The sequence below is a fragment of the Phoca vitulina genome, unplaced genomic scaffold, assembly GCF_004348235.1.
Source record: "Phoca vitulina isolate PV1807 unplaced genomic scaffold, GSC_HSeal_1.0 scaffold43, whole genome shotgun sequence".
Classification (NCBI taxonomy): Eukaryota; Metazoa; Chordata; class Mammalia; order Carnivora; family Phocidae; genus Phoca; species Phoca vitulina.
Genome location: NW_022589746.1, coordinates 6,725,068 through 6,750,648, shown reverse-complemented (window position 1 = coordinate 6,750,648; position 25,581 = coordinate 6,725,068). Strand labels below are relative to the sequence as shown.

Here is a 25,581-nt window from a genome sequence, read left to right as displayed (position 1 = left end):
CACTTGGTGAGGCAATAAGGAGTTCACCCGGGCTTACTACGTGCCGAGCACTGTGTCAGGTATTCTAGCTAAACGGACGCACACCCCCTCCAAGAGCTTCAAGGCTAGCTGGGGAGAGACAGCAGGGATATAACCACAGCTAGAAATGGAAGCCAGTGCTAGATAGGAAAGAACAAGGTGCATGGAGACCGCATGGAGCTTGTGAGCTCCAGTCTGAAGAGTAAGTAGGAGGTAACTGGAGTGGGGAGGGGAGGGAGATGAAGAGGGTCTTCCCAGCAATGAGAATCACCTGTGCAAAGGCTCGGCGGCAGGGGGGACGAGGGCTCTCCCGAGGAAAAAGGAGGCAGTGTGATTGAAGGGCAGAGAGGCAGGGACAGAACAGGCAGCAGTCAGTTGGAGGGGTAGGGAGAGATGGATGTGAGGACTATGGACACCTTTTGAGGACTGAGAACTTGTTAGAAAACCAGTGCAGGTTTCTAAGTAGACAAATGACAGGAACTGATAGGTCTTTGAAAGGTCACTCTGGCTGCCTTTTGGCGAAGGGGTTGGTAAAAGGCAAGTGCAGGTGGGAACACACCAGATGGTGAGTGTAGGAAATCAGGTGAGGGCTCATGGGGACGTGGTCGGGGGTGTACACGTGGAAATGGCCTTTAACAAGTCCCACAAATCGGCACCCTCTGTAGCTTCATTACAGCGCTGGAGGGGTAGGTGGGTGTGTCCTGGAGCTTACAGAAATTACACGAGAAAGGAAGTCATTTTAGATCTTTTTTTTTTTTTAACTGGAGGAACCCTCACCTTATTGATAGAATTCCAAGTGGGAATAGATGGACATGAGGACCTCTTTGAGATGTCTGAATATTTTCTTTGACATCTTTCCAAGGGACAAGGAGACCTCTACCTTAGGAGGCCTCTCCCCTCTTTGTGGCCGGAAAGATTTCACCTACAGACTTGCGTTCTTCCTCTTAAATTTAGTCAAGGAGACAGATTCCTTCCGAAGGACACCCTCCTATCATTCTACCCTCTCTTCATGCCTCACATGCTGGGATTTCCGAGACCTTTTGTTCCAGGTTGTGAGTATCCATTTTGGCAGGGCCAGGCTGACCAAGAACACCATTATAGGACATCTAGATCCTGTAGTGCCATTACATAAGGTCACCTAAGACTGTATTAGCCACCCTGGTGGTCTCATCACACTATGACTCACTGAAACTTTTTACACATTGTATCACTATTAAGCTGTAGTTCCTGAGCCTCATCTTCTCTGGTGCCATTAACTTTTAGGGGTCCAAGCGGACCTTACACTTGTCCTCATTCAGTGGATCCCTGTATCCCCAAGATCTTTCTGAATGCCTTTCACCATGATCCTTGAGATCTGAGATCATTGTTGGTAAAATCAGGCCCAATACTTCTTGGCACTTCATCCATTAGGTTCTTGGAAGAGAAGGTGGATGTGGAGGTGAGTGGGGATCGGAGTGGGAGGATTTCTCTCTTCACTTCCCTTTCTGTTTTCCCAAATAATGGGTACGGGGGAGGGAAGGATATCCAATTTATTTATTTTCCATCTCCCATCGATACAATGTTTATCATTCCCCACTTGAAGAATTTAGATCTTTCTTTAGAATCTCCAGGAAACTCTCCCAAACCCAGCATACCACGATGCCAGTTCAGCTGTCTTCTGACTCACCTCCAGATACTGTCTCCTCCTAACCGCTCAAGCCACAGCTTAATGGTGGAACGTTCAAGCCCTGCCCAAGCCGAAGCAATAAAATAGGAAACACGTTTATCTAAGCAGTTACATGCAGTTCTGTATCTGTATATATGGTTCTCTCCCTAGCCCTTCCAACCTCAGCAAAACAAGAAAAAGCCCCAGTGTGCTCCGGGAAATACATCATTCATTCATTCCTGTGTTCAACAGTCGTGGCGGATCCCCCCCGGCCAAGATTGTGGGAAAGCAAGGACAGAGAAATCCTGGAAGGTGAAGTTTGAGGAGGATTTCAAATTCAAGTAAGAGATGAAAGAAAAATCTAGACTCCGTCCTCAGGTACGCACAGTATTTTAAATTAAGGCTAGAACTAGAGACCACTCTAATTAAAGGCCTCTACAGGTGGGATCTCACTGGTGGGATCCGGCTCTCGCTTTCGTGTATACTAGTTTACGAAATAGCTCTGAGGGTCAATATATGGAACAAAACCATTTAATAAAAGTTAAAATGAGAAGAGAAAAGGAGACCTGGGAAGGCATGTGAGTGGGGAGGAAGGAAGAGCCAGGGAGGAAAAAATGAAAATCACTCCTTGCGCTCTTGGCTGCCAGAGAGGTTTGAGGGACTTGTTTCAACCTGGGATCCCGAGTCCAGAACGAAAGCGGTGGGGCCACAGCGTGGGAAGAGGGCAGGAGCGTCCTCCGCACGCGTGGGGGTGACGAAGGATGGGGGCCAGCGCGCCCGCTCGCGGGGTGGGGTGGGGGGGACTTCGTGCCGCCCCCTCGGGGCCCCGGCGCTGCCGCCGTCCCCGGCCCGACCCCGCGCGAACACGGGCGCGGCGCTGTGTCCGGGGGTCGTCCCGGGGGTCGCGGGAGGCTGGGCCCCGACAGCCCCGCCAGCTCGCGGCCCCGCGGTTCCCGCTCCCAGGGAGGGCGCGGCGAGGTGTCACTTTACCTGCGCGCAGAGGGTCGTCCGGAGAAGCCATGGGGCGGGGTGGGGCAGACGGGCGCCCGAGCGGGGCTGCGCGGCCTCGGGGTCGGGGCTGGAGTGCGGGAGGCCAGGGAGGGCTGCTCGGGCGGCTCCTGCAGTTGCGACGCGCCCCTCCTCCTCCAGCACCTCCACCTCCTCCCAGACTCTCCGCCGCGTCCTCCTCGTGCTCACTTCCTGCTTCGGCAATTAGCAAAGCCCCTTCTCCGCGCCGCCGCCTCCCTCCCTCCTCCCTCCCTCCCTCCGGAGGCGCGGGCCTGGGCGCGGGCAGGGGGGCCCCCGGGGGGCCCCGAGCGTCGCCGGCAGCGGGCGTCCTTCCAGCCCCGCGCCCAGGCTCCGCGAGCTGGTGTCGGCGCGCGGCCCACGCGAGTGCTGTCCGGACTGGCTGCGAGGAAAGGATTAGCCCTAAAACCCGGCTGCAGTCTCGGGTCGCTTTGGGGGCTCCCTGATCGCGCCCGAGGCCGGGACGCAGCCCTCCCAACGCAGGCCTGGGCTGGGATGCCTGCCCGCGATCTGCTATTTAAACCGTCTCCTCGTCTTCAGGCAGGGTGGCACACCCGAATAACTTCGATCTGGATTTTTCTTTGTCGTTGGTTATTATATGATCTCCAGGGTAGGTGCTGCACAAAGGGAGTGAAAAGATACACACCAGTACGGCCATTCTAGAAAAGTAGCTCGGGGTTCTCTCGGAAATGCGGAATTGGTCCTTAAAAGCAAAGCACTACGGTTTAATTGAAAAAGGATTATGCACCCGTTACTTAAGTGAGCACAGATTGGGATCGTTTACCAAGAATATATTTAAAATAGTTCTATTTTAACTAAACCTATCATCAATCATAAATCTATTACACAAAGGTTACAGGCAATTTAAATTGAATAGCAGTGTCTTAAGGATTTTAAATAATCCATGTCTGCCTTGGCACACGAGAATGGAAAGATGGGAAATGGTATGTAAGAGATAATAGCTTTTAGTATACGGTAGCAGCAATTTATCGTAAAGGAGAGGCCTGCAGCTAAATACTCAGCTTTGAAAAATGCCGAAAAGCAGCAAATGTCTACATACCCTCTTGGTCACCAGAGGCTTGCTTTGTGCCTTTCATCATCTGTTTTGTAGTCCTGAGGCCCGTAGTGCTCTCTAGTTTATGTCTTATTCTCTGGAATATGCCATGGAAGAAATACCAGGCTCAAAGAAGAGGGTCCTGCTGGGTGTCTGAAGAGCGTACAACCTTAAATGAAGCTTTCTGGGGAATTTGTTAGTGGGAGGATAAACTTCCCTTTGGTCTGCTTCTGATAGGAAGGGAAATTTTTTTTAAGAGTATTTTCTCTTCGAATCTATTCTGAGGTTTGGTTTGGGGTTCTTTCTGACTTCTCATGACGATGGAATTATTTCCATCAGGATATGTCAGGAACTGCATATCAAATTGAGCTATCTTGTTAGCAACAGAAGCTCAAGCGTTGCTATAAAGCTGTTTTGCTTTTCAAAACCCTGAACTATAATTCATGTATCATGGCCATTCTTTATTATATCAAACAGAAGAGAGGTGGCAGAAATGCACTTTCGGGTTAATTTTTTACAAGGAAGATTGACTATGGACCTAGGTTATTATTCCCTTTCATTCAGTTTCCCTGTACCTCCTTTTCTATGAATTGCAACCGTAACCCATCATTATCTTTATTGTTGCCACGTGCTTTGTGAACTATAAAGTGTACACTACAAATGGGAGCTTTTTTTTTTGCAGTTTACGAAAAACTAATTTAAACACACTCATCCACCAGAGTTCCCAAAGGGTTCCCATACAAACTATTTCCTGTTACATTATGTCATTCTGCTTTTGCTTCTATTGCTGTCTAAATAGTGTTTTAAAACACTCTTTAAAATGGGCATTTTTTAGAAGTTTTTTTTTAAAGATTTTATTTATTCATTTGTCAGACACAGAGAGCACAAGCAGGGGGAGTGGCAGGCAGAGTGGGAAGCAGACTCCCCACTGAGCAGGGAGCCTGATGCGGGACTCGATCCCAAGACCCTGGAATCATGACCTGACCCGAAGGTAGACGATTAACCGACTGAGCCACCCAGGCGTCCCTAAAGTGGGCATTTTTGACATTTCCTGATAGCACCTACATACTCATGAATCTCAGAATCATGATCAATGGCGATAGTGGGCTTGGTAATCATGGAGTCAAGCATGCTGGATTTGACTCATGGGCCTGTCACTGTGAGTTTGGGTTGCTTGCTAAACTTGCTACATATAAACCCAAGTGTGTAAGAATTTGCAGGATTGTGACAGTTCAGTGGAATAATGTGTATATAAAAATACCTAAACCAGTGTCTCTCACATAGTAGGTACAAATATACCAGCTCCCTTCCCGCCTTCATTCTGTCCTTGGAATTTCATCCGTTGGGAGAAGTTCCTACTGCCTTTGTTACAAGAAATGAACCGATATTTATTACAGCGTTGGTGCATAGCATGGATCAACGCATTGAGTGATAGCATTAACATACTTTTTGAACGGCCCATTGCCCCCCAAGCACCAAACAAAATGTCAAGCCCTGGGGAAACCAAAGTGAGAAGTCCCCAACTTTTAGGAGTTTAGGGACAGAAGAGATTTGCAAAAACTGTTTCACTGTAGAACCAGGGTAACGAATGTTTAAACCAGGAAGAGAGTGTGTGTGGAAGAAAGGCACTGATGATGTAGGAAGCCATTTGGCTGGGTGGTGTCTACCCTCAAAATGACAATTTGCCAGGAGAGCTTCCAGGCAAATTTGAGATCTTTATTCATGACAATATGGCTACAGCCTTAAGTGGAAAAAACAACAACAACAACAACAACACAAAAAAACTGTTGGTCTTGTGTCTTTTCACAGATAATGACAGTTACCAAAAATGTTATCTTTAAATGGGGAAAACAGCAGCTCAAAATGTATTTCATTTGATTCGTCACAGAATATGTTGTTTTTGTTCATTTTACACCATTTTCAGTAAGTGTTATTTAAATTTATGCAATCTGAGATAAAATGTTATATTCTTGAGGGTATGTGCATTGTATATAAATGAACCCAGCAAACTGGGCTCCCGGACAGGGTCTGATCTATATAAAAGTGGCTAGAGCTGTAATGATAGTGCATGGATTGGGGGCTATCGGAGGCTCCTTTTGTTCCAGAATGAAACACTGCCTCCCTCAGTTGCATTTGCTTGGTACAGCCTTGTCGAATTGCATGTGGTGGAAGAGGCCTAAATGGGAGTTAATACGTTCGCTTGTCTCAGTTGTGTCCAGAGTAGGGGACCTCGGCGGTTTTGCCATCTGACTTCTCATAATAATGCCCCAGTTTTCTTCCGGAGAATCACCATTCCCACTTTCAGTCCATGTGGTAGGTGGTGGCAACTTCACCCTGACTCCTGACTCCAGCAGTTGGCATGTGACCCAGTAACGGTCTTTCAGAACATCACTGGGTGAGCCCGTGAGTCTAGGAGACGCTCGAGACCTTTGCTGGGTCAGTGGGGAGATGGGTCTCTAAATAACTAGCCCACTTGTGCATGGTGGAAGAAATGAGCAGAGCGACATGTTTGCCAGGGTGCACATCATAGAGAGAATGCCAGACGAAAGCATTTGAGACTATTTTTTCAGGCAACAGGAAGCCAGGAAGCTAGCTTTGAAAAGCAGCATGTGAAAATTGGTGTTTTTGGAGGATTAGTCGGGCAGCTGTGTGTAGGGTAGGGTGGAGGAAGGAGAGAACACAATCCTTGAGTGCATTTAATCTTTACAATTCACTGTAATTTATTATACAGAGTTGAATTTGCATCCTTATCCGAACATGAAGGAAACTCATGTTGGAAAATTGTAAATGTTCTTTTGTTGCCTTTTGAAGCATTCATTGTCTCACACGAAGTGATTGCTTTACAAATTTGCAGATGGGCGTTAAAATGATGTATTCCAAAATGTTAACAGAGGGACTAAAAAACTTATGTAAGTAAAATATTATCATTTTTGCTGATTTGAAGCCTATTTGACAAGGGGCATAGCATTCTGGTGCATATATTTAAACATGAATAATTCTTAAAGGTTCCTCTACTCATATAAAAGCCCTTTTTCATACAGAAGATTGAATCTCCCTTGCCTACTCCTACCAACTTACTTTGAATTATTTACCATCCAGAAGCATGAGCTAGAAAACCAGTTTTTGTGCTGTGTTTAGTTTTCCACAAAGAGAATCGCACAGTGTGGATGATTCTCAGTATGGTGTGTTGCTAAAAACATTTCGAATGGATAGGAAGGGGGAGGTGTAGAGAGGTAAGGAGACAGGAGAAAAGGTATGGCTCTCTAATGAGCACTTTATTCTAGAATCTTCCTCCAGCCTCGGGATCTCACCACTCACAAGTGTGTGCTGGTGCCTTGATCTTACGGGCCATCATGCTCAGCATCTCCTAGCTGCTTTCTTAGTGAATATATATGTAACAATTTATTTCTTGCTCCAGATTTTGAGAGAAAAATCTGTTCAGAGGGATGAACTTTATATATTAAAACCTGAAACCCAACTAACTAAAGTCAGCTAGAAGAGATTTTATTGTTTCTGCTGTTAGAAGAGGACAGATGAGAAGAAAACCTGGTGTTATCAGTGACCAGCTAAAACTGGTATAGTAAGCACCCCAGAGCTTAGTTTCCTGTGTCGTGTACTCCCAGAACGTGGAACACAGGCTCAAGTTGGTGCTTGGAAATCTACAAAATCATCCATCGTTAAACAAATTATTTTAACAACTTGTCATTTAGAATTTATTCTGAGCTAAGACAAGTAGGTGGGCTTAGATCTAAGTGAGTCAACTGAGAAACTATTAGAACGTAAGTGAGTTTAACTTGGAGGAGAGATAAAACTCAACATATGGAATCCCAACAGCTTTCTTATGGACCAACAATAACCAATGGTGGGGTTGTGGGGAACGATCCCATTTACAGTAGCAAATAAAGCTATAAAGTTACTGGGGATAAATTCAATAAAATTATTTAAAAATTGCAAGAACTGAGGCGCTTGGGTGGTGCAGTTGGTAAGTGCCTGACTCTTGGTTTTTGGCTCCAGTTGTGATCTTGGAGTCGTGAGACTGAGCCCCGCATGGGGCTCTGCGCTCAGCATGGTGTCTGCTTGGGACTCTTTCTCCCTCTGCCCCGCCTCTAAAATTTATAAGTAAATCTTAAAAAAAAAAAATTGCAAGAACCACAGAGCTTTCCTGAAAGACACAAAAAGTAAATCTGACTAAATAGAGAACTATACCAGGTTAATAGACAAGAAGCGTCAATATTGGGGCACCTGGATGGCTCAGTCTGTTAAGCATCTGCCTTTGGCTCAGGTCATGATCCCACTGTCCTGGGATTGAGGCCTGGGGTGGGCTCCCTGCTCAGCGGGGAGTCTGCTTCTCCCTCTCCCTCTGCCACCGCATCCCCCAGCTTGTGCTCTCTCTCTCTCTCTCTCAAATAAATAAATAAAAATCTTAAAAAAAAAGGCCTCATTATTATAAAGGCACTCATGATTCCCTAACTAATCTATGGAGTTAATAAAACCCAGTCAAGCTAATAAGATTTTCTTAGAACATGAAAAGTTGCAAATGTATATGAAAGGGTAAATAAGAGAATTTTGGGAAAGAATAATGAAAAGGGGGGATTTGTCCTACAAGATAGCAAGATTACTGGGGCGCCTGGGTGGCTCAGTCGTTAAGCGTCTGCCTTCAGCTCAGGTCATGATCCCAGGGTGCTGGGATTGAGCCCCGCATCGGGCTCCCTGCTCCGTGGGAAGCCTGCTTCTCCTTCTCCCACTCCCCTTGCTTGTGTTCCCTCTCTCGCGCTCTCTCTCTCTCTGTCAAATAAATAAATAAATAAAATCTTTAAAAAAAAAAAAAAAGATAGCAAGATTACTAAGAAAGACTGTAAGAGAGAATGTCTTAATAACTTCAGTAAGCAGGAAAGGCTTTCTTTTTTTTAATATTTATTTATTTGAGAGAGAGAAAGAGAGCACCTGCGTGCATGTGAGTGGGTGGGTGGGGAGGGGGAGAGGGAGAGAGAGTCTTAATCAGACTCTGTGCTGAGCGCTGAGCCCAACGTGGGGCTGGATCTCTTGACCCTGAGATCACAAGCTGAGCCGAAAACAAGAGTCAGTTGCTTAATTGAATGTGCCACCCAGGTGCCCCAGAAAAGGCTTTTTAAGGCAAAAAAATAAACAGACATGAAAGAAAAATCTGATAAACCTAACTGGATAAAAATTCAAATTCTGCACCATAAGACAATAGAAAATTATAAAATGGGGGTAAACTTAGAGAAATTAATGATATATAATCTATTTTATAACTATAATAAAAGATAAAATAAAATTTAATTATAAAATATTTGTATTTCAAATTATAAAATAGAACAGTATATAATATATAATTTATATATATAAAATAAAAGATCAGCATCCAAAGTTTTCAGCATTCTTTTAAATAAAGTATGTTAAAAGATAATATAAAGTCAGATAAAGGCTAAGTAGAAAATTCCTAGAAGAAACCAAAATGATCAATAAAAATATGATAAGGTGCTCAACCTTATAAAAATAAGAGAAATACAAATTAAAGCAATAGTGAGCTAGCAGACTGGCAAAAACTTAAAAGCTTGCCAATATCAAATACTGGCAAGATTGCAAAGAAACAGGTCTTTATACACTGTAGGAATGTAAAGTGATATGGTCACACTGGAGAGCAATTTGACCTAAAATTGCTAACTTGGCTAAAATTGATCTAAAATTTCCCTAAAGGAACACTTACATGTGATACAAGGAGGCATGCATAAGAATGTTGGTTGCAGCATTGTTGGTAGTAGCAAATATTAGACACAACCTAAATGTCAACCAATAGGAGAAGGAATAAATATATAATATAATCATGCAATGCAATATTTTACAGAAGTTACCAAAAATAAGCTTAAAAAACATTTTAAGTGAAAAAAAAAAAAAAAACAAGTTGCAATGTGATATGAGGGGTAGACACAAGCCAATCTATGTTTTCTATAACTACATGTAAAATTTTAAAAAAATGGATACATGTCAACTTTGGAACCAGATTTACCCTCCTGCCTGAAATAAGAACAATAAAAAACCCAAGTAAAATATATGAAACAACAGTTTTTAAAGCACTACACATCAGACAAAAAAGGTCAGTGATTCCTAAGAGCTGGGATATAAGGAAGGTGATTCTTATGATTGCCCCAGCTTACTGCCTTAAGGGAATTTCCAGGTTGCAGTGCAGAGAAAGGGAACACAGCAAAGCCCTATGACTCCCTAATGTGAAGAGATGTAGCTAGAAGTCACAGGACAGAATGCTGTAGAGACTTCACAGAAAGTTCCTCAGAGATCCATGGAATGTCCCTCTTGACTACTCAGCATAACATTTACTGATGGATGCATTCATGTTGGAAATGACCCACAGTTGGAGAAAGGATGATTAGAGGGACTATGTCAGAGGATTAGAGGGGACAGTACCTGGTGCTTACTCAGAGCCACGAATAGTGCTTATTCCTACCAACTGGAATGGAGAAAAACCTTATATTTCATGGGAATTTGGTAGAGTGCACAGAAGATCTTGCCTCAGTAGTGGAGAATAACGAGGAGAATAATTATCCCAGGACTGATCAAGCACTGCCCCAGTTCCACCCAACAAATCTTAAAATCAAGACTCAAAAGGATCAAACACTTTTCTCGTAATTTAGCTGCATCCTGAAACGCTCAATAAATACAAATACAAAATATAGAAATAAAGAAATATCCAATACCCAATAAGGTACATGCAGTGTCTGGGATACAAAGATTACTAGGCTTGCAAGAAGTAGGAAAACGTAGGCTCATAAGGAGGAGAAAAATTAGGTAATTGAAAATAATCCAGAACTGACACAAATGTTAGAATTAACAGAGAAGGACATTACAACTTTTATTGTAACTGTATTCCGTAAGTTCAACGAGCTAAGTAGAGACACAGAAACTATTAAAAAACCCAAAATAAAACTTTTAGAGATTAAAACTGTAACACCCAAAGGAAAAAAAAAATACGTTGGATGGGATTAACAGCAGATAAGATATTGCAAAAGAAAAGATTAGTGACTTTAAGACACAGCAATTGAAAGCATTGAAAATGAGCCTCAGAGAGAAAAAATAGTTTTACGAAAATGACCTGTGGGACAACTTCAAGCCACCTAATATACATGTGCCTGAAACCCCTGAAATGGAAAGATGAAGGGTGACTGAGAATTGTTCGAAGAAATAATGGCTGAAAGGTTTCCAAATTGGATGGAAACCTTAAACCCACAGATCCAAAAAGCTCAGTGAACCCCAAGCACTAGAAACACGAAAACAACTTCACCAAGCCCCACATAATCAATTTGCTCAAAGCCATAGACAAAGACAAAGTCGTAAGCCAGCCACAGGAACAAAAGATCCGTTACAGAGGGCCAAAATTAAGAATGACAACAGATTTCTCATCAGAAACCATGCAAGCTAGGAGACAGTGGGAGCAATGTCTTTAAAGAACTGAAAGAAAAAAACACCTGTCAACTGAGAATTGTACACCAAGTAGAAATGTATTGCAAAAACGAAGATGAAGTATTTTTTCAGACATAGAGAAGTTGAACAAGTTCATCTCTGGCAGACTTGCACTAAAGGAATTGTTAAGGGAAGTCCTTCAGGCAGACAAGAATATGACACCAGATAGAAATTTGGATCTACACAAAGGAATGAAGAACAAATGATGAATATACGGTTACATAGAAAAGGATTTTTCCCCCCCTCGGTCAGTGTCTTTGAAAGCTAATAGATTTTTAAAACAAAATAGTAACAATGTTTGTGGGGTTTATAATCTATGTAGAAGTGAAATTAATGTCAACAATGACTCAAAAACCTGGAGGAGAGAAAAGGAAGTATACACTTCTAAGGCTCTAATGCAGGAATTGTTAAAATATCACTTAAAGCTGTACTGTGGTATGTTAAAGATGTATAAATAAACTCTAAAACAACCACAAAAATAACAAATAAGAGTTATGGTTTAGTAAGCCAAGAAAGGAGACAATATGAAGTCAGAAATAATACAACTTGGCAGTTTCTTTAAAAAAAATTAAATATATACCTACCATATGGTCCAACCATTCCATCATTATTCATTCAAGAGCAATTAAAACAGGTCTAAAAGAATTGTGCATGAATATAAAACCTAAAACTATAAGCCTTCTAGAGAAGAAAACAGAGGAGAAATTTTTGTGACTTTGGGTTAAGCTAGGATTTCTTAGGTACAACACCAAAAATACATACCGATTTAAAAATTGAAATATTGGACTTCATCAAATTTTTAAAAATATTTTATTTATTTGAGAGAGAGAGAGAGAGCATGAGCAGGGCAGAGGGGCAGAGGGAGAGAGAGAAGCAGGCTCCCAGCTGAGCAGCGAGCCCGACTTGGGGCTCTATCCCAGGACCCTGGGATCATGACCTGAGCTGAAGACAGATGCTTAAACCAACTGAGCCATCCAGGTGCCCTGGACTTCATCAAATTTTTAAACTTTTCCTTTTCTAAAGAAATTTAGAATAATGGAAAGACCAGCCACTGCTGGGAGAAAATATTTGCAAATCATGTGTTTGAAAAAGGACTTTCCCCCCAAATATGAAAAGAACCCTCAACACATAAAGAAACAAACAACCCAATGAAAAATGGACAAAACATTCAAAGAAACACTTCACCAAGGAAGATGGCAAATAAACACAAGAATAGATACATCACTAGTATTTTAGGAATTTCTAAGTAAAACCATAATGAGATACTACTTAACACCTGTTAGGATGACTAAAATTTAAGACTGATCATGCCAAATGTTGACAAGGATATGGAGGAACAGGAATTCTCCTGCCCCAGTGGTTGCAGTGTTGAGTACAACCTGTTTGGAAAACCATTTGGTAGTTTCTTGAAAATTTAAATATACACCTACAACATGCTCTTGCTATTCTACATATTTATCCAAGTTTTTAAAAATTGCATGTCCAGACAAAGACTCGTGCACAGTTCAGTGCAGCTTCATTTGTAATAACTCTAAACTGGAAACAACCCAGATGTCCATCAACAGGTAAATGGGTAAAAATATTGAGGTATAACTTTAGAGTGGAATACTACAAAGTAATAAAAGGAATGAACTATTGTACACATAACAGCATGGGTGAATCTTAAAATAGTTATGCTGAGTGAGAGAGGCCAGAAAAAAGGAAGAGTACGTAATATGTGACTCCATTTATATAAACCTATTGAAATGCAAACTCATCTGTAGTGATAGAAAGCTGATCAATTGGTGCCTAGGATGGAGGATGGCAGGGAAATATGATTACAAAGGGAAATGAGTAAACTTGGGGGATGGATAGGTTCACCACATAGAGCTTGGGGTAATAGTTTCACAGATGTATATGTATGTCAGAACTTATCAAAATGTACACTCTAAATATGTGTAGTTGACCGTATGATAATTATACCCCAATAAAGCTTTTTTTTTTTTTTTTTAAGGAGGGATACATGCCAAACCTATAATAATGGCTATCTCTGGGCAACAGGGGAAGATAACCAGGATTGGAAGAGATTAATGCTTAAAGAGGCTTTAGCTTTTTCTGTAATTTTCTAATTTTATGCATAAATATTTATGTATATATTATTTAATTAAAATTTTAAATAGAAAATTTGGGAATAATTGTCAGAAGGGTGCCTGCTTAACAAAATCAGTCTTGACCTGCCTTGCCCCCTACCCCCATAAACACTGTTTCAGGCTGACCTGTTTGCAAAGATTTAGTCACTTGAAAAATTTTCCTTCATTCTCCTCATTTCCCAGACTATGAAATGTTCAATATTGCAGACTATGACATAAATATGAAAGTAATAATTGACTTTTTATCCATTTTACACAAAAAGTGGTGGTTGGCATATTTGAAATGGTTTGAGACTTCTCCTATCTGAGATTATATACCAATTAGCATTTCATTCCTCTATGTCACACTATTTTGATGTCTTTTAAAGTGCAAATAGTGTCATGCTATTATCAATTATTTTTATCCAATCAGTTTTTCTCTGGGGAACAGGGGAGCATTAGGAAGAGAGGAAATAATGAAGAGGAGCAAGGAAGTGCACTGAGAGGGAAGGTAGAGGGCACTAAAGGCAAACACAAGTACAGAGGACCTGTGCATGAACAATCTCAAACAAACATCTGTACTAGCAGTTTCAGTGGAAGAAACATGTACTTTTTTATCAGTAAGTTACAGTTGACACAATTAGCATGGAGAGAAATTTAATTCAGTTGAAACAGAAGGGGAAGTTTAAGTTGCACATTGTAGAATATAATTTCTCATAGGTTAACAGAATTTAATTGACCTTTCTCTTATAATCATTGAGAACTTGCATTTTAGAAATGCCCATCACCAGCATTTCAATAAAAGCTTTCTCAGTTTCAGGACTACTTATTTCTTTAGTTGAGAGGGTGGATTGTCACTTAACTTGTTTCAACAGGCAACTCCTTATGATACTCAGACATTTTCCATTTCAATCAGTGCAAAGATTTGAAAGTGAAAGATTTGAGGTATAACTTTAGATGAGGACTAATCCTCATCTCCCAACCAAAAGATCCAATCAATTATGAATATCACAGTCATTTTCTTAATAGAGTTTGGGATTGAGGGTTATGGATGTGAACTTGGATATAAGAAGAAAATAATCCAAAGAAGAATAATTTTAAGTGCACAAAGATAATAAAATTTCAGCTGAAGTATAACTAAGAAATAAAAGAAGAGGAGGAGCACTTAAATGTTCAATAATAGTAGAGTGGTTGAATTATGATATCTTAATGATAATCACAAAAGTATATTGATACAACAATAAAATCACTATTTTCCTTTCAAATACTTAAAACCTTATAATGGCCAGCATGGAGCCAGAAAGTCATCACCACTCCTCTCTGACAACAAGTAAAAAGCTCAACAAACTGGAAAGTCAACAGCCCTCCTTAGATCCATCAGAGAAGTGGGGTCACAGGGCAAACCACTGCTTTCAAAATTGGAGAATCCAACAGGCCAGTATAGAGGATTACAATCTACCAGAACAGAAACTCATAAACAGAAACCTTCATTGGAATTAGTATTAAGGCAGGAAAACCTGCACTGTAATTGATCAATTGCTGAAGGCTCAGTGTGGATTTCTGAGAAATAAAAACTCCATGTGTGACCACACATTTTTATGAATTTTACCTCATAAGTTTGACCAGGTTCTCACAGTGAATATCAGCAGCAAGAGGAGAAACGGAATAATTTTGAAAAGCCACAGCATTCTGTTCTTAAAAAGGCCTCCCCTTCAGAGGAACTATTCTACCATAGTCGAAACTATTGGGGTTTTACCACAGCCTAACCAACCTGGAGGAAGGAAGTGTCCAACTTCAGCTGTCTCTAACCTTCCACGTGGGGGAAAGGAACGACCCAACTCCAACCCACTCTAGCAATTTTGTCTCATCTCGGGGCGAGAGTGGACTGAGAAGCATTTGTGAAGCTTGCAGTCCAGAGTCACAGACTCACTAGAAGACTGAAAGCAAATAATAGGACTACAGAATGCTTCCTCTCCCCGACACTCACCACCACATTACTGAAGGCCTATATACGGCAGTTCCTTTTACCTAGTACATCATGTCTGGCTATCAGGAAAAAAATTACAAGGCATACTAAAAAGGCAAACAACAGAGTTTGAAGAAACAGCACTAGAACCAGCTCCAGACATGGCAAGGATGTTGGAATTATCAGCCAGAGAATTGAAAACTATGATCAATATGTTATGGGCTCTAATGGATAAAGTAGACAGATTGGCAACTTAAGCAGGGAGATGTAAATTCTCAGAAGAATTTTTTTTTAAATGCTAGAAATTAAAAAAAAAAAAACTGTAACAGAAATAAAGAATGCCTTTGATGGGCTCATTAGCAGATGGGATATGGCTGAGGAGAAAAACTCAGAGCTTCAGGATAAGACGGTAGAAAATTCCAAAATGGAAAAGAAACGGGAAAGAAGACAGAAAAAGAAACTAGAACAAAATATTCAGGAACTGAGAGGTAGCTACAAAGGTTTTAACATCCATGTAATGGGAATATCAGAAGGAGAAGAAAGAGAGAAAGGAACAAAAGAAATATTTGAAGGGATAATGACTGAGAATTTATCTAAATTAATATCAGAGACCAACCCACAGATCCAGGAATCTCAGAGAACACCAAGCAGGATAAATGACAAAAAAAGAAAATCAAACCAAACCAAACAAACAAACAAACAAAAACTATACCTAAGTGTATTATATTCAAACTTTAGAAAAGCAATGATAGGGGCGCCTGGGTGGCTCAGTCAGTTAAGCGGCTGCCTTTGGCTCAGGTCATGATCCCAGGTTGAGCACCACGTCGGGCTCCCGGCTCAGTAGGGAGCCTACTTCTCCCTCTGCCACTCCCCCCTGCTTCTCCCTCTGCCACTCCCCCCTGCTTCTGCTCTCTCTCTCTGTCAAATAAATTAAGAAAAGAAAAGAAAAAAAAAACCCAAGCAATGATAAAGAAAAACTAAGCCAAAGAATAAAAACACATTACCTACAGAGGAATAAAGGTAAGAATTACATCCAACTTCTGCTCAGAAACCATGCAAACAAGAAGACAGTGGAGTGAAATATTTAAAGTGTTGAGAGAAAAAAAATGCCAACCTAGAATTCTGCACCCTGCAAACTTATCCTTCAAAAGTGAAAGAAAAGTAAAGATTTTCTCAAGTAAACAAAAATGAGGGAATTAATTGCCAGTGGACCTGCCTTACAAGAAATGTTAAAAGAAGTTCTTTAGGAAGAGAAAATATCTTATACTACCTACACTATTTGAAAGTGGCTTGTATTAGTTATTATATTGCAAAGTCTAGGACAGCCACTAAAAAAAAGTTAAAAAAAAAGTAATATAACTGATATGCTACAAAAGAAGAGAAAATGGAATCACATAAAATGCTCAATTAAAACTACAAAAGGCAGAGGAAGATAAAAACAGGAACAAAGAACAAAGGCACCAAATGGAAAATAGTAACAACTATGGTAGGTGTCAATCCAACAATATCAATAATTGCTTTAAATGTTAATGGTCTAAATACACCAACTAAAAGACAGAGATTATTGAAGTGGATCAAAAAACAAGATCCAACTATATGTTGTCTATAAGAAACTTATTTTAGGGGTGCCTGGGTGGCTCAGTCGGTTAAGCATCTGCCTTTGGCTCAGGTCATGACCTCCGGGTCATGGGATCGAGCCCTGCGTCAAGTTCCCTGCTCAGCAGGGGGTCTTCTTCTCCCTCTCCCTCTGCCCCTCCCATCGTTCATGCTCTCTCTCTCACTCTCTCTCTCTCTCAAATAAATAAATAAAATCTTAAAAAAAGAAACTTATTTTAAATATAAAGACACATATATAGATTAAAAGTAAAGGGATGGAGATACATACACCATGTTAATGCTAATAAAAAGAAAGCAGGAGTAGCTATATTAATTTCTGACAGAGCAGACTCCAGAGCAAAGAAAGTTATCAGAGATGAAGAGAGGCATTACATAATAATAAAGCAGTCAATTTTCCAAGAAGACTTACCAACTCTTAATATGTGTCTAACAACAGAGCATCAAATGCATGAGGCAAAAACTTCTAGAACTACAAGGAGAAATAGATGAATTCATTATTACAGTTGGAGAATTCAGCACCCTCTGTCAGAAATGGGCAGATCTAGTAGAAAACCAGTAAGGACATAGTTGAACACAACAGCATGATTAATCAAGTGGACATAATCAACATCTATCAACTATTTCATTCAACTACAGCAGAATACACATTCTTGATAAAGAACATGTACCAAAAAATACAATTAACATTACACTTAATGGTGAGAAACTGTAAGTTTTCCTACTAGATTAGGAACAAGATAAGGATCTCCATTCTCAACACTCCTTTTTAACACTGGAAGTCTTAGGTAATGCAATAAGACAAGAAAAGGAAATAAAAGTATACTGATTGGGAAGGACGAAATAAAACTGTCATTGTTTGCAGATGACATGAGCATTTATGTAAAAAAATTGTCAAAGAGGGCGCCTGGGTGGCTCAGATGGTTAAGCGTCTGCCTTCGGCTCAGGTCATGACCCCAGGGTCCTGGGATCAAGTCCCGCATTGGGCTCCTTGCTAGGCGGGGAGCCTGCTTCTCCCTCTGCCTCTGCCTCTCTCTCTCTGACTCTGATGAATAAATAAATAAAACATTTAAAAAAAAATTGTCAAAGAATTGTTAAAAAATTCCTGGAACTAATAAGCAATTATTGCAAGGTTGCAGGATACAAGGTTAATATAAAAAAGTCAATCGCTTTCCTGTATACTAGCAATGAACAAGTGGAATTTGAAATTAAAAACACAATACCATTTACATTAGCACCCTCCAAAATGAAATACTTAGTTATAAGTCTAACAAAATATGTATAACATCTATATGAGGGAAATTATAAAACCCAAAGGAAAGAAATCAGAACAACTAAATAAATGGAGAGATATTCCATATTCATGGATAGGATGTCAGTTATTCTCAACTTGATCTATAGATTCAACAGAATCCCAACAAAAGTTCCAGAAAGTTATTTTGTGGATATCAACAAACTTATTCTATATTTTATATGGAGAGGTCAAAGACTCAGAATAGCCAACATAAGGAGATAAACAAAGTCAGACTGATAAAAATCAACTTCAAGACTTACTATAAAGCTACAAACTTCAAGACTTACTATAAAGCTACAGCAATCAAGATAGTATGATTGGCAAAAAATAGACAAACAGATCAATGAAACAGAATAAAGAGCCCATAAATAGACCCACATAAATATCGTCACATAGTCAATTGATCTTTGACAAAGGAGCAAAAATATTATTTTCAACAAATGGTACTGGAACAACTGGACATCCACATACAAAAAAAAAAAAAAAAGAATCTAGACAGAGACCTTACACCCTTCAAAATTAACTCAAAATGGATCATAGACCTAAATATAATTGCAAAGTTATAAAACAGATGACAACATTGGAGAAAACCTAAATGACCTTGGATATGGCAATGATTTTTTAGATACACACCAAAGGCATGATCCATGAAAGAAATAATCGATAAGCTGGACTTCATTAAAACTGAAATCTTCTGTTCTGCAAAAGACATTGTCAAGAGAAAGAAGAGAAGCCACAAACTGGGAGAAAAATATTTGCAAAAGACATATCTAATAGAGGACTGTTATTAAAAATATACAAAGAGCTATTAAAACTCTAACATAAGAAGATGAACAACCCGATTTAAAAATTGGCAAAGGACTTGAACAGATACCTCACTGAAGAAGATATAGAGATGGCAATAAGCATGTGAAAAGATGCTCCGATGCTCTATATCATGTATCATTAGGGAATTGTAAATTAAAACAACAATGATATATCACTACACATCTATTAGAATGGCTAAAATCCAAAACACTGACAACATAAAAGGCTTTTGATGATGTGGAACAAGAGAAACTCTTCATTCATTGCTGGTGAGAACACCAAAATGGTGCAACCACTTTGGAAGACAGTTGGGCAGTTTCTTACAAAACTAAACATACTCTTACCACATGATCCAGCAACTGTGCTCCTTGGTACTTATCCAAAAGAGTTGAAAACTGTGCACACAAAACGCTGCATACAGATGTTTATAACAGCTTTACTCATAATTGCCAAAAGTTGGAAGCAACCAAGATGTCCTTCAGTAGGAGAATGGGTAAATAAACTGTGGTACATCTAGACAACGTGATATGATTCAGCAATAAAAAGAAATGGCTATCAAGCAATGAAAAGACATGGAAGAAACTTAAAATTCATATTAATAAGTGAAAGAAGTCAATCTGAAAAAACTACATGCTATATGACTCCAACTATATGACATCCTGGAAAAGGCAGAACTATGCAGACGGTAAAAAGGTCAGTGGTTTGTAGCAGTTAAGGAGGAGAAGGATGAAAAGGCAGAGCACAGAGGATTTTTAGGACAGTGAAATCATTCTGTATGATACTTTAATAGTAGATACATATCACTACACAGTTGTCAAAACACATAGAATGTACAATACCAATAGTGAACTCTAATGTAAACTGTGGACTTTGGGCGATAATGATGTGTCAGTGTAGGGTCAGTGCATGTGACAAATTATCACTGTGGTACAGGATGTTGATAATGGGGAAGGCTGTGTGTATGTGGGGGAAGAGAATTTTACTGTGATCCCCAAACTGCTCTAAAACATGAAATCTATTTAAAAAAAAATTTGTAATGTAAGACAATACAAAACAAGAATGCATATCAAGAGAGAAATAATGTTTAAAGGGGACAAAAAGCTTGAGTAATGTGTACCTAGGGATTTTTGGTTGTACATTTGTAGGAAGTTCACATTGTTGTTAGCAATTGTTTATCTGTCCAAAGCAGAAGTAACATAAATAAATAGTGACGAAAACTCAAAAACATAACGTTAAAAAATGCCATCTATGGGCTCTTAAGAAATGGAACAAAATTATTTTCCATCCAATACTTCTTGGCTTTGTAAGGGTTGTGGGGAATGAAGGGACAGAATTTAAATTCAGCTTTATGATTTTTAAAAGATCAGATAATATGTTCTACAAAGAAGGCCCCCCCTGAGTAACAAAGAAATGAATATGGTAGCAGAAGGTGGAAAAAATGCTACATCCCTCTCAGCTCACATTCTCTGAAGCCCTGGCACTTAGTACAGACTCAATAACTATTTGATGAATAGCAAATGGTAGTCTTTTAGATTCCTGAGATTTTCACTAAGAAGCCTTGGTATTGTCATTGTAAATGAAGCTTGTGAATGGATTTTTTTTAATATGTAAAGAATGTCTACACTGCAAGTACCTGCAAATAACTGAAGTTTTGGAGAGAATATTTTAATCAGCAGAGAGGGTCAAAATGACAAAGTTCCAGGATCGGAGTAAATATGGGATTAAAAAAAAATTATTGAAGTCCTTTTTAAAAGACAGTTGGCTGTTTAAACCCAAAGTATAACTCACTGAGAGAATCACCACATTATTTATTTGGGTGGAAAGGACCTGGGGGCCCATTTTGCAGAGGAAGAAATAGAATCACTAACAGGCCTCATACCTTGCCCAGCGAGTGGCTAAAATCCATGCCTCAAGAGACCCTGTGCTGGAATGCCGGCTAGAACCATCTAGAATGATGTTACTTTTTCTTGCATGCCACCAAGTGTTTGGCCAGTTAAGAGCATAATAACTATGAGTTATGTTAAGTTGTAATAGTTATCAGTGTCTTTAAAAACCTTGTAAAATTCCTTTTTGAGTAACCCTCACCCCACCCTTAGAGAAATTTATCTGTGAATCACCTCTTTGAAATGTCTCATTGTTGTTACATATTTACCATAGGGGGAGAAAAAAAAAGCTTTCTACTAAAGGGGGCGTTCAGAAGGGGGCGCCACTGACAACAATGAGAGTTTTTGCAGCCAGGACCATTTTGTTGCAGAAACAGATGAAAGCAATTCAGGTCAGACAGAGCCAAGTGCTGGAGGGATTTTTAAAGTTACAAAAACCAAACCAAAACAAAACAAAACAAAAATCAAAACCAATGGCCAAGATTTCAAGTTTGCTACTCAAGGTATGACATGCTTTTAAGAAGGGCGAGTGACTTGATCAAAATTATATTTGGAGAAGATGGAACTATTTGATGCAGCAAATCCATGTAGATTATAAATTACTAGGTATGGAATACATCGAGGGTACAGAAAGGAAAATGCTTCATCTACTCCGATCAGGAAATGGTTGAGGCCTGAATTAAAGTGATGTAAAAAAAAGTAAAGATCTGGGAAATATATGGGGGAAAATCCCTAGAACAACAGCAATAATAACCAGCTACTATTTATTGATCCAGACCCTGTGGTGGGCAAAGAAGAGCCCATTGAAGCCAGAGGATGACCTCCATTTGTCTTCAGGATCTGGCATTTCCTGCGAGCCAGGCATGGGGTTCCGCACTGGAGCTGAAAATGCTCGGTGCCCTCACCGCTCCTTCCTCTTCTCAGGGGGATGACAGGCACATCCACAGTACAATGTGACAGGCTCTTTACTAGAGGGAGATAAAAGGTTGCCAACGGTCGGTTGGAGCTGGGAAGGAGCCACTTAGCAACAGATTTTCAGGGGAGGTGAGGCGTGAATGCAACGCCAAAGAATGAGTATGAATGTGCCAGGTTTCCAAGTGGCAGGAGGCTGCACTGTGCATTTGGGAAACTACAGTAAGTTCAGGACAACCAATCTGGCAGCATCGGGTGGGAGGGGGAGGCTGGGGATGGAGGATGAGCCCAGAACTTGACACTGGGGGTGAGATGGTTAGCATACTATGCTGAGGAGCTGAGATACTACACTGTGGGGGCACAGGGAGCCACCGGAGGATTTAAAGTAGTGGAATCATAATTGTAATAGAGTACTTAATTGCATCTTAGCTTTTATCAAGGGTAAGATGCACTATATTTTATGTTCTGCTAAGAAAGAGAAATGTTGTTAAACTATGACATGTCAAGTGCAAGTTGCTTGCCACCTTAAGAGATTTTAAAATGGGGGGGGGAGGACAAATCTTAGAACCAGTAAATTATGGTAATAGAATAATTAAGAAAGTGTGAACATTTGGATCAACAAAAAAGTGATTATTGTTTGCTATGTGCCCCAAACTATCTTAAATCTTAGAACAAGAGACGTGCTGGGTATCCTTCCCTTCCTAACACCCCACAGCAGTTAGACCCAAAGTACAGAGGGCAGCCAAATACCATCAATCACCATGTACCATGTGCAGACTCTAAGAGCAATGGCCTTTCAGAGAGGAAAGCGTTGAGAGTTGGCTTTCTGAGATAGAGAATTACTAGCTGGGAAAGTAGGAAAATTGACACAGAATCAGAGATGACATCACTACAGGATAGAGTCTATGAAATTTCCCTTCTCAGAGATCTTGAGGCACCTCAAAAATGTCAATATTTTTCATTTTGGACAGAACATTCAGGATAAATATGATTTATCCGAGTTCCTGGTTCACTCATCAGGAGTGTTTCTTAGGCTTCACTGGCACAAGAAAAAGGGTTTTGATAGTCCAGGGTGAGTCCTGACAGAAGCAAGGCACAGCGTTTAGGACAAAGTATCCACTGGGAAGAGAACAGATAAAAAGCCAGACTGGTCTGACCCTGCAGGCTAGGTAAGTGTTGGTCTGGCAATAGGGGCAGATGGGAAGTGCCCATCTCCTGCTAGAAGATCTGGAGAAGACCCCTCCTGGAGAGACCACTGGGAGAGCAGCGGGTGCTGAGAGGCACTCAGGCCTTTGCTTGAGGGACCCCTGCCTGACGCTGGAACCAGTGAGTTGCAAGGGAGCTGAGCAACCTTTAACTCTTGAGAATTGGGTTGGAGGGAGAGGTCGGTGAAGGAGGAAGATCCAAAACTTGTGTAGGAGCTACAAGGGTTGGTGAAACCTGGCATCTTACAGTAACGAGTTCTTCGCCTGTTTGAAACTTGACAGAGTAGTGAGGAACCACCACCAGGCACCGCACCTCCCAAACGAGTTTGCTGTTGTTCCCATCAAAGGCAGTTGAATCTTCTCGGGGAATGGGAGCCATGATGGATTTTTGGTATCACTTGAATAGCTGGAAGAGTCATCAGCTCACACCCAGTGGGAGACAGCTTTCTGCAAAACACATTCCAGGCCTTCTCCATCACTCCCAAGGCTCCCAGCTCCTCTTTGGGATGTTGCTCTTCCCCCATGAGCCCTCAAGCCCCTTCTGACTGCCCAGGGCACTCCGTTGTGGTTTCCCAAACCTCACTTCCCATAACCAAAATTTACTAGTGATGCTTCTTGTTATCAAAACCTTAGTTAATGATGGAAGGCCATATGCTACCGTGTCAGTGGTGGTAATGTGTTGGCCTTCTCTGAGAATACAGTATTTTAAATTAGGACCCTTTATGCCGAAAGTAATTAGCAAATCTTTTTGTCTATAACATGAATGATAATTTTGTAATTTAATTATCATTTCATTAAAAAGGTATATCCCTTCAAAAAGCTTACATATTCTTGGTAAGACATATATAGTGAAATAATAATGTCTATAGCTGGATAATGGAGAGTCAAATGATTGAGACAGAGTAAGTGTTACAAAGTTCAGAAGAGATAGAAATAGGAGAGAAAGAGGTCCTTTTGAGTTGTAAAGTTCACAAAACTAACAAGAGCTAAAAACTATCATTAGCCTTTGAATGATTGGATGGGAGCTGGGGTGAGGAGAAATGGGAACAAAGATCATGCAGACAAGGGGCCAGTGTAGATAGTCATTCAGTGAGAAATCAAACAATAATAAGAGAACATTTTCCTAAAGATTCTTATGGGAGATAAGGTTGGAAAGAAGTGGAAGGGCTCAACTGAAGAAGACCCTAAATGCCAGCCAGCAATTTGTTTGTGCTGTTGAAAGTGATAAATATTATGGGTTACATGATGACATTTTTTAGGATGAAATTTTAGAATTACATAAATTAATTTTACTTGCACTATGAATGTTTTATAGTAGGTACTGGGATTGGAAATTAAGGACTAGAAACATGCCTGTTTCATCTTGTTCTTTCTGAAGGGCACATCTACTATTCAGCATTATTTCTTTACTCGTAGTATAATCTGGTTTTACATGCTAAACTTTTTTTTTTGTTTTTAAGAATATGTGCTTCAGTAATACAAAAGTAACCTGAATCTGTAATGAAAGATTATTGATGTGAAGGACAGGATTCTAAAAAGAAAATACCATCTGAGTGTATTTAATTTTAAAACCAAATGGACCATCAATTTTTATGGAAGGAGTCTTTAACTTTTTTGTTTTCTACATTTTTCTACCAGAATCAGTCAGTAAACGTGTAGTTACAGTACTGTCTCTTCCTATGAATTATTAATTATTAAGCCTAAAAATCGCAGTCCAAACGTCCCAGTGTGGGGTTTGAAAAATACTGCTATCGCGTGTATGTAGAATTCGGTACTACTTACAAAGTTAGATGTTATCAGCTCCAATCTCAAGAATATAGCGAACAAACGGATCATTTCATCAGCAAGCACTAGGCATGAATTCTGGTGCACTGTTTTTCTGGAATCCTGATCTGTTGATTTCATAAAATGTTTAAGACAGTATCAAAAAAGAAAAAAAGCCACCCTTAGTTTTCTGCTTCCAGCAAAGATACAGTGATATGGACTCGATTCCTTGTCCAGCCTGAAACAAGCCCCAGAACGGACAAGATAGATGAAACAATGGTTTTCAAGTAACTCTACATCAAAGAACGATGATCTCTGAGACAAAAACCAAAGCTGGTGAGTCCTCGACTGTTCACCGCACTACCTGGAGGAAGTTCTCAGGCCAGGGGAGGCGTGGCTGCTAAGTGCCTGGAGGTAGGAGGTCACAGAAAGGCGACCGAGAGGAGGAGAGCCCTACTTTTGGGCGGTCCGGGCCGAATCCTGGCCTCGGGGCTGTGCAGGTGCAGGTGCAGGTGCAGGGCAGAAGGGCTGAATTCCGAGCCCGCGAGGAGGCTCGCGGGAGTGCGGGAGGGCGGTGGGGAGGCTGCTGGCCGAGGGGAAGGCGCCCGCCCGCACCTCCTCTTGTTTTGGAGGCCCGCGTGGTCCTGCCTCATTGGCCGCCGTGGAGCCCGAGGCCCCCGGGGAAGCGGAGCGGCCTCCGCAGCTGTAGTTCCCGGGCTCTCCCGGCCGCCGGCCCCGCCTTCCAGCAGGAGGCAGACTCCCGGCCGCGCGGGACCACAACTCCCACAAGG

The 25,581-nt window shown here is 40.8% G+C and overlaps 1 protein-coding gene across 2 annotated transcripts in view; it reads right to left on the bottom strand.

Annotated features, from left to right (window-relative positions):
- The window catches only part of EDARADD (EDAR associated death domain), an 81,608-nt gene extending 56,370 nt beyond the window's left edge, over positions 1-25,238 (bottom strand). The window contains exon 1 of one of the 2 annotated variants that reach the window (XM_032430329.1): positions 24,809-25,238. In XM_032430329.1, coding sequence (XP_032286220.1) covers positions 24,809-24,931 — 123 coding nt within the window. In that variant the 5' untranslated portion in view covers positions 24,932-25,238. Of the gene's footprint in view, positions 1-2,653; positions 2,761-24,808 lie in introns of those variants that run through there. The other variant, XM_032430330.1, reaches the window with a different exon arrangement.
- Between the last annotated feature and the right edge of the window lie 343 nt (positions 25,239-25,581).